The following is a 13,713-nucleotide window of genomic DNA, read 5'->3' on the forward strand; positions in this document are numbered from 1 at the left end:
CCTTCATGGTCGAATTGCTGCAAATAAACCACTACTAAAGGACACTAATAAAAAGAAGAGACTTGCTTGGGCCAAGAAACGTGAGCAATGGACATTAGACCGGTGGAAATTTATCCTCTGGTCTGGAGTCCAAATTTGAGATTTTTGGTTCCAACCGCCGTGTCTTTGTGAGATGCGGTGTGGGGGAACAGATGATTTCAGCATGTATATATCCCATCGTAAAGTATGAAGGAGGAGGTGTTATGGTGTGGGGGTGCTTTGCTGGTGACACTGTCTGTGATTTATTTAGAATTCAAGGCACATTTAAACAGCATGGCTACCACAGCATTCTGCAGCGATATGCCATCCCATCTGGTTTGGGCTTAGTGGGACTGTCATTTGTTTTTCAACAAGACAATGACCCAACAACTCAAATCAAATTGTATTGGTCACATACACATGGTTAGCAGATGTTAATGTGAGCGTAGCGAAATGCTTGTGCTTCCAGTTCCGACAGTGCAGCAATATCTAACATGTAATATCTAACAATTCCACAACAAATACCTAACACACACAAATCTAAGTAAGGAATGGAATAAGAATATATAAATATATGGATGAGCAATGTCAGTGCGGCATAGGCTACCTCCAGGCTGTGTAAGGGCTATTTTACCAAGAAGGAGAGTAATGGAGTGCTGCATCAGATGACCTGGCCTCCACAATCCCTCGACCTCAACCAAATTGACATGGTTTGGGAAGAGTTGTACCGCAGAGTGAACGAAAAGCAGCCAACAAGTGCTCAGAATATGTGGGAACTCCTTCAAGACTGTTGGAAAGGCATTCCAGGTGAAGCTGGTTGAGAGAACACCAAGTGTGTGCAAAGCTGTCATCAAGGCAAAAGGTGGCTATTTCAAGAATCTTAAATATATACAGTGCCTTGCGAAAGTATTCGGCCCCCTTGAACTTTGCAACCTTTTGCCACATTTCAGGCTTTAAAAACATAAAGATATAAAACTGTATTTTTTGTGAAGAATCAACAACAAGTGGGACACAATCATGAAGTGGAACGACATTTATTGGATATTTCAAACTTTTTTAACAAATCAAAAACTGAAAAATCGGGCGTGCAAAATTATTCAGCCCCCTTAAGTTAATACTTTGTAGCGCCACCTTTTGCTGTGATTACAGCTGTAAGTCGCTTGGGGTATGTCTCTATCAGTTTTGCACATCGAGAGACTGACATTTTTTCCCATTCCTCCTTGCAAAACAGCTCGAGCTCAGTGAGGTTGGATGGAGAGCATTTGTGAACAGCAGTTTTCAGTTCTTTCCACAGATTCTCGATTGGATTCAGGTCTGTACTTTGACTTGGCCATTCTAACACCTGGATATGTTTATATTTGAACCATTCCATTGTAGATTTTGCTTTATGTTTTGGATCATTGTCTTGTTGGAAGACAAATCTCCGTCCCAGTCTCAGGTCTTTTGCAGACTCCATCAGGTTTTCTTCCAGAATGGTCCTGTATTTGGCTCCATCCATCTTCCCATCAATTTTAACCATCTTCCCTGTCCCTGCTGAAGAAAAGCAGGCCCAAACGATGATGCTGCCACCACCATGTTTGACAGTGGGGATGGTGTGTGTTCAGGGTGATGAGCTGTGTTGCTTTTACGCCAAACATAACGTTTTGCATTGTTGCCAAAAAGTTCAATTTTGGTTTCATCTGATCAGAGCACCTTCTTCCACATGTTTGGTGTGTCTCCCAGGTGGCTTGTGGCAAACTTTAAACAACACTTTTTATGGATATCTTTAAGAAATGGCTTTCTTCTTGCCACTCTTCCATAAAGGCCAGATTTGTGCAATATACGACTGATTGTTGTCCTGTGGACAGAGTGTCCCACCTCAGCTGTAGATCTCTGCAGTTCATCCAGAGTGATCATGGGCCTCTTGGCTGCATCTCTGATCAGTCTTCTCCTTGTATGAGCTGAAAGTTTAGAGGGACGGCCAGGTCTTGGTAGATTTGCAGTGGTCTGATACTCCTTCCATTTCAATATTATCGCTTGCACAGTGCTCCTTGGGATGTTTAAAGCTTGGGAAATCTTTTTGTATCCAAATCCGGCTTTAAACTTCTTCACAACAGTATCTCGGACCTGCCTGGTGTGTTCCTTGTTCTTCATGATGCTCTCTGCGCTTCTAACGGACCTCTGAGACTATCACAGTGCAGGTGCATTTATACGGAGACTTGATTACACACAGGTGGATTGTATTTATCATCATTAGTCATTTAGGTCAACATTGGATCATTCAGAAATCCTCACTGAACTTCTGGAGAGAGTTTGCTGCACTGAAAGTAAGGGGCTGAATAATTTTGCACGCCCAATTTTTCAGTTTTTGATTTGTTAAAAAAGTTTGAAATATCCAATAAATGTTGTTCCACTTCATGATTGTGTCCCACTTGTTGTTGATTCTTCACAAAAAAATACAGTTATATCTTTATGTTTGAAGCCTGAAATGTGGCAAAAGGTCGCAAAGTTCAAGGGGGCCGAATACTTTCGCAAGGCACTGTATTTGGCTTACTACATGATTCCATGTGTTATTTCATAGTTTTGATATCTTCAGTATTATTCTACAAAGTAGAAATAAGTTCAAATAAAGAAAAACCCTTGAATGAGTAGGTTTTTTGACTGGTAGTGTACTTAGAGTACAAACCTACCTCACACAGGAAGCGGCACAGGTCCTAATCCAGGCACTTGTCATCTCCAGTCTGGACTACTGCATCTCGCTGTTGGCTGGGCCCCCACGCTTGTGCCATCAAACTCCTGCAACTTCTCCAGAACACATCAGCCTGCCTGATTTTCAACCTTCCCAAGTTCTCTCATGTGACCCTGCTCCTCCGCACACTTACACTGGCTTCCAGTTGAAGCTCACATCCACTACAAGACCATGGCACTTTACCTACAGAACAGCAAGAGAAACTGCCCCTCCCTACCTTTAGGCTATGTTCAAACCCTACACCCCAACCCAAGCACTGCCACCTCAGGTCTCATGACCCTCCCGTAGGCGGCTCCCGCTCAGCCCAGTCCAAGATATTCTATGTCCAGGCACCCCAACGGTGGAACTAGCTTCCCTCTAACGATAGGACAGCAGAGTCCCGCCGATCTTCTGAAAACATCTGAAACCCTACCTCTTCAGTATCTTAAATAATCCACCCCCCAAAAAACACTTAACCAGCACTTTAAATGGCACGCTTCTAGCTCTGACTCTACTGATAGCCACATTGAGTAAAAATGTACTTTCTATGCCTGTGATATGTGGTTGTCCCACTTTGCTATCTTAGGATGGATGCACTAACTGTAAATCACTCTGGATAAGAGAGTCTGCTATATGACTAAAATAAAAAAAATAGTAAATGCTAAAATATTAACAAGTTGGCCTTTGGTTGTCACTGGTCTAACAAAGAGAAGGGGCCCTTTGATATCCATAGTTTTGCTTAGCCTTGTTTTTTTTCAAATACCTAACATTCAACATGTATTCTATAGTAATGGTTTTAACATAAATTATAAATCCTGCAGGTTGAAATATACTGTCTTCCCAATTGTTTTACTGGTTCCATTTCTGTATTTTACCACTTGGTGGAGACAGTCCACAGTACCCCTCACCCTGAGGACCAACATGTATAGTCTACCACATATTCTTTCATTGGCACCTCCAGCTGAAGAGTTTTCTCCTCAATTGTCAGTGGTGTAAAGTACTTCAGTAAAAAATACTTTAACATAATCCTTAGTCGTTTTTTGGGGTATCTGTACTTTACTATTTATATTTTTGACTACTTTTACTTTACTACTTTCCTAAATAAAATTATGTACTTTATACTCAATACATTTTCCCTGACACCCAAAAGTACTTGTTACATTTGGAATGTTTAGCAGGACAGAAAATGGTCCAATTTGCACACTTATCAAGAGAACGTCCCTGGTCATCCCTACTGCCTCTGATCTGGCGGACTCACTAAACACAAATGCTTTGTTTGTAAATTATGTCTGAGTGCTGGATTGTGACCCTGGCTATCCGTAAATTTAAAAAAAACAAGATAATTGTGCCGTCTGGATTCCTTAATATAAAGGAATTTTTTATTATTTATACTTTCACTTTTGATACTTAAGTATATTTTAGCAACTACATTTACTTTTGATACTTAAAAAATTCTTGGAACTACCCATCCCGGATCCGGGAGAATTGTCATCAACTACACTAATTAGCATAGCACAACGGTCAAAAAATATTACTAGAAAATATTCATATTCATGAAATCACAAGTGAAATATAGTGAAACACAGTTTAGCCTTTTGTTAATCACCCTGTCATCTCAGATTTTGAAATTATGCTTTACAGCCAAAGCAAGACAAGCGTTTGTGTAGGTTTATCGATAGCCTAGCATAGCATTATGTCCAGCTAGCAGCAGGAAGCTTGGTCACGAAAATCAGAAAAGCAATCAAATGAATTGTTTACCTTTGATGAGCTTCAGATGTTTTCACTCACGAGACTCCCAGTTAGACAGCAAATGTTCCTTTTGTTCCATAAAGATTATTTTTATACCCATAATACCTCCATTTGTTGGTCACAGTATGTTGAGAAATCCACCGGAAAAAGCGGTCACGACAACACCAAAAAAAAATCCAAATGATATCCATAATATCGACAGAAACATGACAAACGTTTTTTATAATCAATCCTCAAGGTGTTTTCCAAATATTTATTCGATAATATATCAACCAGGACAATTGGCTTTTCAGTTGGAGCGAGAGGAAAAATGACTACCTCTGTCTTTTACGCAAGAATCACTCTGAGAGCCCTCAGCTGGCCACTTACGCAATGTAGTCGTTTACGCTCATTCTTCAACATAAAGGCGTGAATCTACGTCAAAATGCTGTAGACACCTTAGGGAATACGTAGAAAAAGGAATCTGGTTGATATCCCTTTCAATGGCCAATAGGAGTGCATAAGAACACAACGGTTTCAAAACATGAGTCACTTCCTGATTGGATTTTTCTTAGGCTTTCGCCTGCAATATCAGTTCTGTTATACTCACAGACAATATTTTTACAGTTTTGGAAACTTTAGAGTGTTTTCTATCCTAAGCTGTCAATTATATGCATATTCTAGCATCTGGTCCTGAGAAATAGGCCGTTTACTTTGGGCACGTTATTTTTCCAAAAATGAAAATAGTGGCCCCTAGCTTCATTTAAAAGCTAATACTTTTAGATTTTTACTCAAGTAGTATTTTACTGGGTGTCTTTCACTTTTTCTTGAGTCATTTTCTATTAAGGTATATTTACTTTTACTCAAGTATGAGAATTTAGTACTTTTTCCACCACTGTATATGATGTTGTTCATTCCTTTTGTGTGATTATTCGGATGAAAACCATTGAAGGCCGAAACTTTTATTTTTGAACCTTGCTTAATAAAACAAATACTTTGTTATGGTGTGCAAGTGTTGCGCCTTTTCCTTTTCAATAAATACATTGGCTAAAATATATATTTTTCAGCTATTATAAAAACACATCATTCTCCGCTCAGGGAGAATTTAAACTATGTCTAATAAAGTTGATGCATGCACCCTTGCAGGGATTTATTACTAGATCACTTTGTAAATGACTGTTTTACCCTGGTATGTTATTACTGCAGTGAGAGACGGAGTTCACGGTGCACAGAGAGGTATTTGTCATTCTCTGGCCTGCTGTTTCTCCCCCTGTTATTTTATACACAACCCCCAGGATACCACAGGCCTTTTCATATGTGGCGTCTTTGGAGAAAGGATTCTCTGCGATCATCATCCGTTTCTGGATACATCTCTTCTCTTCAGCAGTGTCCTTCTGCAGCTCCAAAACCTTTGTCGTGCTTGATGGCCAGAGGTTCACATTTGTTGTGATACTGGTGGAACTGGCCGGTGTGCTGGTTGACCACTTGCAGAATGTCAGTCCTGTCGAAGACTTTCTTGAACAGTTCCTCTGCCTTGGCGGTGTCTTTATCCTCGCCGTAGTGCAGTGCCAGCTTAGCCGTGGCATAGGTGAAGGAGGACATCAGTAAAGTAGACATCTTCAGATGATAAATGCACTTACGGAGTAGCTGCTGGATCTCAGCACCCTTTCCATGGAAGCTTCCTAGCATAGAACAATATTTTTCCTCTTGTAGCAGAAAGCCAATCAATGATATATTATGGCAGACTGGCTTGTGTGCTTTTAGTGCTCCATTCAACAGATCAATGGACTTGCAAACGTGCTCCTGTTGGTCGGAGAAACTTCCCCACATATCGTGTCACATGCATGCAGTCTTGGGACATCTCCAGAGCTTTCTCCACTAGCTCCTCTGTCTCCCCAAATATTTGATAGACAGACAGTTTCAGGCCCAGTAGGACCATCAGGACTGCGTCTTGTGGGTTGATATTTAGGGCGCGTCTCAGCTGTTTGATAGCTGGCGAGTCAAAATTAAGAGCGCTCTTGTTCTGCATAGCCTGCATTTCACTCACTCTCCTCAGGCTCCAGTTCCAGAGCTTTCTTGAAGCACGCTACAGCTTTGTCATAGCTGTTATAGGAGAACTTGAGGTAGGTCCAGCCTTTCTCCCCGATACACCTCAGGGTACAAAACAGATGTGGAACCAGAAACTTCTCCTTGATCTTCAGTTCTTTAAGTAGCTCTGGCACTTGATGTAATCATCCACACATAACCAGGTGAGGTCTCCATAGGTGACACAGATGTTTCTCACAGTTCTCCTCATAGTGCTCTCTTCTGAGCTCCTCAGCCTTTAGCCAAATTAGCCACGGCCTCCTCTGGGTAACCCTTCAGGTATTTGATGTTGGCAAGAAAGCTGAATGACCCTGCAACCCCTCCTTAGAGTAAAAAAAAAATGAACCTCTGACTCCTCTGAGTTGCTCGCTATGCAGTCTATGCTTCAAAATGTAAATTCTTAAACCCTTTACCTTGTACCTATGTTTATCCTCTGTTGTTGCATGCCTTTATTTGCTGAAATCTATACCTTTCAATAAAATGTTCATCAAAATAAATTTACAACCACTGACTGTTTCCATGTTGAGATTCAATTGGCATATGCAGCAATGAGGAAAGTCGGTGGTTGTTTTTGATTAACGTTTTAAACAAAGGCACCCTAGAGGTACATGCTTTAAGAATGTACTTTTTTTGTTGTTGTTGAATTTTACCCCCCTTTTTCTCCCCAATTTCATGGTATCCAATTGTTAGTAGTTACTATCTTGTCTCATCGCTACAACTCCCGTACGGGCTCGGGAGAGACGAAGGTCGAAAGCCAATGCGTCCCCCGAAACACAACCCAACCAAGCCGCACTGCTTCTTAACACAGCGCGCATCCAACCCGGAAGCCAGCCGCACCAGGAAACACCGTGCACCTGGCGACCTGGTTAGCGTGCACTGCGCCCGGCCCGCCACAGGAGTCGCTAGTGTGCGATGAGACAAGGATATCCCTACCGGTCAAACCCTCCCTAACCCGGACGAAGCGATGCATTCAGTGACAGTGCCAAAAAAAGTATTTTGTTTGCGCTCATAATGCACCATAGCAGTTAGAAGAGTTCATGCCTATAGTCTGAAATTACCAGGGGGGAACGCGTGTGTGTGTGTATGTGTGCGTGCGTCTGCGAGTCTGCCTGTTTGAACGAGTGTATTAGATCATTAGATCGATGGCCATTTGTTTGTTTTGCCCCTACTTTTTAGCGCCCAAAAACACACACTACCTGTGTATGTAACCACACGGACTTGGATGAAATACCTCTTCCAAGTTGGTGTGGTTCCTCCTGAAAATACCCCATTTGTGGCACAACCTCTTACAGGTCCTTAGACTTATAATAATATGGCTAGTATGTGCTACAAGAGCAAGGATTTCGTTGTTACTAAAGCAAATTCTAAAGTATAGTTTCACCAGTCATCTAACTCAGGCTTTTTAACCGTGGCGCGCCAAGCAACTAGGAGCCAGGGATGCAGTAATCATTAATAACCAAATCTCCTACTTTAATCTTGAAGCTGCGACTTTATTCTCAAAATGTCGACTTCACTCTCGAAATATACCCACTTTATTCTCGTAATATTGCTACTTTATTCACGGCATTTAAATGTGACTTTATAAAATGAAAATTCTACTTTATTCTCGAAATCTTGACTTTATTGTAAAAGTATTTTACGTTTTTAAAGTACTATATGCGCAAAAAAATGTATCAGAGTACTTCCATCCATCAGCATGTTTTAATTAGTATTTTTCACTTGGCAGTAATACTCTTCCGTAGGCTACTACTCTATGCTTTAATTTTTTCGGAACATTATATTTTCAGATGATTATTTTTGTTATATTTAGTCCCACCCTTCAGCTCCGCTCAACCCCTCCCATCTATCTCTGAACACCATCCAGTTTTGATTTCTATTAGTCATATATTTTTCAACTGTGCTGTGATGTTTCCCAAAAGACCTGTACCTTTATATTCTTATAGTTTCTACAGATTGTGAATTAAAGATCAAATGTTTTGCTAAGAGTATTATTATATTATTGATTGATTGACTATGACTTTTCAAATCACCCAGCAGTGATTTTTTATTTTTTTTTGCAGAGTTAGATCCTGGTAAATGTTGTAATGTTGACCAAAAACAAGCTACACATGGGCTGTACCAAAACAAGTAATCTAATGATTCTCTCTTCGCGGCAAATTCTGCAGAGCTGGGATGGTTGTATCCCCCATATATATATACAATTATATTGGGAGCAAGAAATGTATATAAAAAAGGGTTTATTTATTTGTATTTTACCCCCTCTTTCAATCGTGTCTCATCACTGCAACAGACTCAGGAGAGGCAAAGGTCGAGCCATGCGTCCTCCGAAACATTACCCACCAAACCATGCTTCTTGACACCCACCCGCTTAACCCAGAAGCCAGCTGTGCCAAAGAAAACACTGTTCAACTGAAGTCAGCCTGCAGGCACCTAGCCCACCACAAGAGCACAATGGGCCAAGTAAAGCACCCCTGGCTAAACCCTCCTGTAACCCAGACAACGCTGGAACTCCTGGTCGCAGCTGGTTTAGACACAGCCTGGGATCAAACCCAGGTCTGTAGTGACACCTCAAGCACTGCAATGTAGAGTCTTAGACCACTGCGCCACTCGGGAGGCCATACAAATATAAATTGAATCCGGTGTTGTTTTGTGTATGTTCATAAACCATGGAATCGGTACATTGAAAATCTCTTCCTAACTACTGTGCAACCTGAATGGCAGCACAACAGTTTGCAATTTTACTGTCACTAGAGCCATAGCCTAACCCCTTAAATGAAGCCTACTCACTACAATTGATGCCCAGTGCAGTAGAAACATGATTTTCCTGTGATTTATATATATTTCCAAACTATGTGGTTGGAATAGTACTGTGAAATTGTGAAAATTAGTGTAAGAGCTGTTTGGAAAGACTGCCTGAAATTTGGTGGGAGTTTTGGCCTTCTCTGGTGACATCACCATGCAGTAAATTAGTTAATAGACCAATAAGAAAGTTCTAAACCTCTCTGCCAATAACAGATCATTTTCAGTTTCCCCTCCCCACTCAAACCACTCCAAGACAGTCCTATCAAAATTCTTTCTTGAGAAATTGCTCTTTGCTATGAAGCAATTTTTGTTTATTTTTGACCATTTTAATTGAAAACAATCACAGTAAGGGACTTAAATGTTACCGAGAAATTATTTGATATTGAGAAGGAAAAAAAAACAGCTGTATTGGACCTTAAATATCTGAAATAAAATGACTTTTAATTTTGTTATGGAATTTATTTCTTATTGTTCCCTGTAATGTAAGTGGTAGGTAGACTCACTGTCTGTCAAACTTCGAGCGAGTCCCTCCAAACTTCAATCAAAGTGCAAGCATGGAGATTCTTAGAGGGAACAACAGGAAACGTGTATATCTGACGTGGTTCCCCTTTATTAAGCAATGTTGGCTTTAGGAACTAAGTAGAAAAAAACATAGCAATTTAACAAGAACAAAAGATAATCAAGACTTTGGTACTGTGTTTTATTACCTCTTCAGAATGTTACTGTCAGTTTAAGCAACAGTTTAACAGTCAATGAAGATATCTAATCATCTACACTATAGGGGACACATCCAAAGACATTAAAAATAAATCTTACAAAAGTAATAGAATCTTACTCAAATTTTCTTTGCAATTTTTTTTTACACAAAATCAAACTTAAGAAGCATACATGCAACTTGAAGTAAATGTTACTCCCCGATTAAAACCATTAAAATGCACGTAGCAGTATTCTTATGTAAGCCATGCGTTGTGTTACAATAAAATATATCATTTGAGTTTCATTCCTTTGCCTAGGGCATCTGTAAGGTAATCTGTGTCTGGAGAGTCCACATTGACTCCCCTTGGCTCTTCAGCCTTTCTCTCCTCTTTGTCTACAGTGGCGAGGAACGCCAAAATCTCAGAGGCCTCGCCAACTCTCCTCTTGTTAGTCTGGCACCTCTCTGCTATCTGCTTAAGCTTCTTCCCAGCCTCCTTCCTATCCCAACTCTCAATCTGAATCTGGTAGGCATTTTTGAATTGTGTCGCAGCCCTGCCCTCATCTTTCTTCTTGTGGAACAGAAACAGGCCGAAGCTGGTGTAGCAGTGCTGCTTGTCAGAGTCATTGAGGGATTCATCTTTCACCAGGTTGATGAAGATCTTCATCGCCTCTTCCAGCTGGTAGTTGTTCCCGTAGGCCTCAGCCAGGTTCACCCTGGCGTGAATGTTGGAGGGCTTCAGCTCCACGGCTCTGGAGAAGTGACGGATGCAGACCTCCACCTTTGCTTTTATCTGGCCCCCATTGACTCGTCCCCCTTTCCTCTTCTGCTCGAACATCTGACTGAGCTGTTGTTTGTGACACAGGCCAATTTGGTGATGGAGGAAGTGGGAGTTTGGAGACAGCTCCAGAGCTTTCCCCAAAATGTGTAGGGACTCATTGACGGAGCCCTCGTATCTGAAAAACTTTGCCACGTAACGCATGACGTGAGGCACATCAGGAGACAGTCTGAGGGCTTCTGTGATGAGTTTCATGGACTCTTGTTTATTTTTGTTCTGAAGCTTCAGGGCTAGGAGGACCATAACCTCCGAGTTATCGGGCTCCAATGACAAGGCTTTCCTTAGCTGAGTGGTAGCTTGACTATCCTCTGACCTCACTTTGTTATCCCTAACCATGCCCTCCAACCTGTACAGGACCATGGCATAGCCCACATTGAAAGAAGCATTGTTTGGCTCCCCCTGTAGAGCTTTCTGAAAGCTCTCTTTTACCCTTTTATAAAAGAATGCCCCAAGCCTGATAAGGCTCCAACCTTTCTCACCATGTACTGAAGGTAAGCTGCCTTGAATCTTTGAGGCCCTTGGAATACCCTTATTGATGTTTTCCAGCTTCTCAAGGTAGGCATCCACATCATCCATGTTCCCTGAGTGATAGTGAACCCATGCATAGTTAGCATAGGTCACCAGTAACTCTGTATCATCCTGTCTGTCCTTCAATGCACTCTCAGCCTTGTGGAGATACTCAAGAGCACTAACATTATTTTCCTCCAGGTGGCTCAGGAACGCTAGTAAGTTGAAATACGTGACATGGTATTTTGAAGGGCAGAACTTCATGATGCGATCCAGGAGTTTTTCAGGGATTCTGTCCAGGTCCTTAATGCCAGCCTTCCTTATGCCCCATGTGAAGTGACACTCAAGTGCTTTCAGCTTGACTTCCATATCTGCTTTGACCGAGGCACTGTGAGAAAAAGGCAAAAATACCATAATTAACACACAGCATTTTAACGGTTGTTGTCACTTCTGCCTCCCAAGGTGTCGGACCATAAAGCTGAGGGTCACATAATCCACAATTGTACCCAAGGTCGTCAGGTTGATCAACACCCTCTCCCTTGAGACCTGACCTACACTATCTGCCTATTCTATCCTTTGACACACTCACACGAATGCCTAGCTCCCTTTACTGCTCAAACATTAATATTGCACTAGCACTATCGAAGTTGCTTTGTGTGAGTATACAGTACGACCTATTTTCTTCTTAATGTTTTTTTTCCTATATGTTGTGGTAATTATATGAATCCTTTTTCATGCGTAGTCCACATGTCACCTTTAATTTCCAGAAATAATTGTCCCTCTGGATAAATAAAATGTGAATTGAACTGAAGCAGCACACCCCACGGATTATTACTGTGTTATGTCAAGTCGATGATACAAATCATAGTTATTATTAACAATACGAAATTACACTAATGGTAGTATACGCTGAATAAACCATGAATTCAAAGACAAATATCACAGGTGATGCGAAAGTGTCCCTTCAACTCATTGATAAAATACAATAAAAATGTTACATATTGTAACGAGCCTGGGTTTATAAGGGCGGAAATTGCCCCTGCTGTATGAGCATGCTTTTGCGGTACAGTCGATAGCGCGCTGGACTTCGGGCTAGAAGGTCGAGGGTTCGAGACCTACTCTCTGAAGTTTCATTACAACATATTTATATCGCAACATGAGATCCTGTCTAATTTTCGCAGTGAAATTCGTACCTCATATTGTTGAATACAGCGAGTTCTTTTTTTGTATTGCACAAGTACGCGGACGTAGCCTACACAGTCGAAACGTACTCACTCCCTGGCAATATATAGGCCTTCTGCAACTTGCAAAGGACAGGAAAGCGAAACTGATGAGTAGCTGTATTGCCAGTCTCCATTCCGGCAATACGCCATTTATGAACCTTTAGCACTGTAGCATACAAAATATTGTGGTATATAGCTTACTGACCTGCGATCATCATGTTACAAAAGTTTCTAAACCGTGAATAGAAAAGAGGTGCTATCAACAATTTATTCAGTAAGAATGCCTCCACGAAGAGAATTCCTGTGCTGCAATGATTGACCATGTACTGGCGCTGTGTACTATATAAAGGGGGAAAGGAGAAGGTCATATAAGGGGTAGAGAGGATATGCTTGTAGAAATATATTTTTCCAGCGAGTAAATATTCAAATTGTTTTTTCAACACTAATGACTCTACAATCACTCGTTGTGTTTGAACAATGCGTATTTTCATGGTGAATAACCAACAGAAATTGGAGTAACACTGCCTCCTCTCTATCCTTTCACACAATTACACAAATGTCCTATTTTCTTCTTAATGTTTTTTTCCTATATGTTGTGGTAATTATATTAATCATTTTTCATGTGTAGTCCACCTGTCAACTGTCACCTTTAATTTCCAGAATAATTGTCCCTCTGGATAAATAAAATGTGAATTGAACTGAAGAAGCATACAACACACCACACGGATTATTACTGTGTTATGTCAAATCGATTATACAAATTATAGGTGTTATTAGCAATACGAAATTGCACAAATGGTAGTATATGCTAAATAAATCATGATTTCAAAGATAAATATCAGAGGTGATGCCAAAGTATTCATTTAATTCATTGATGAAATACAATAAAAATGTCATATGTATTTATATCGCACCAATAGATCCTGTCTAATATTCGGAGTAAAATTCTTACCTCATCTTGTTGAATACAGCGAGTTGTTTTTTGTAATGTCCGGGTACGCGGAATAGGCTACACAGCCAACACGTATTCACTCCCTGGCTATATATAGGCCTTCTGCAATTCGCAAAAGACAGGAAACCGAAACTGATGCTTAGCTGTATTGCCAAGGTT

The 13,713-nt window shown here is 40.8% G+C and overlaps 1 protein-coding gene and 1 pseudogene across 1 annotated transcript; both read right to left on the reverse strand.

The window, feature by feature from the left end:
• Positions 1–5,634: 5,634 nt before the first annotated feature.
• On the reverse strand, positions 5,635–6,983 carry LOC115144451 (interferon-induced protein with tetratricopeptide repeats 5-like; annotated as a pseudogene).
• A 2,947-nt stretch (positions 6,984–9,930) lies between these two features.
• LOC135559452 (interferon-induced protein with tetratricopeptide repeats 5-like) lies at positions 9,931–13,664 on the reverse strand. Its single transcript, XM_029684675.2, has 2 exons — positions 13,555–13,664; positions 9,931–11,767 (listed from the first exon to the last, which is right to left on the reverse strand). The coding sequence occupies exons 1-2, from the start codon at positions 13,557–13,559 to the stop codon at positions 10,327–10,329; spliced, it is 1,446 nt and encodes a 481-aa protein (XP_029540535.1). The 5' UTR covers positions 13,560–13,664; the 3' UTR covers positions 9,931–10,326.
• Between the last annotated feature and the right edge of the window lie 49 nt (positions 13,665–13,713).

This window comes from Oncorhynchus nerka, linkage group LG16, assembly GCF_034236695.1.
Source record: "Oncorhynchus nerka isolate Pitt River linkage group LG16, Oner_Uvic_2.0, whole genome shotgun sequence".
In the NCBI taxonomy this organism is placed as follows: Eukaryota; Metazoa; Chordata; class Actinopteri; order Salmoniformes; family Salmonidae; genus Oncorhynchus; species Oncorhynchus nerka.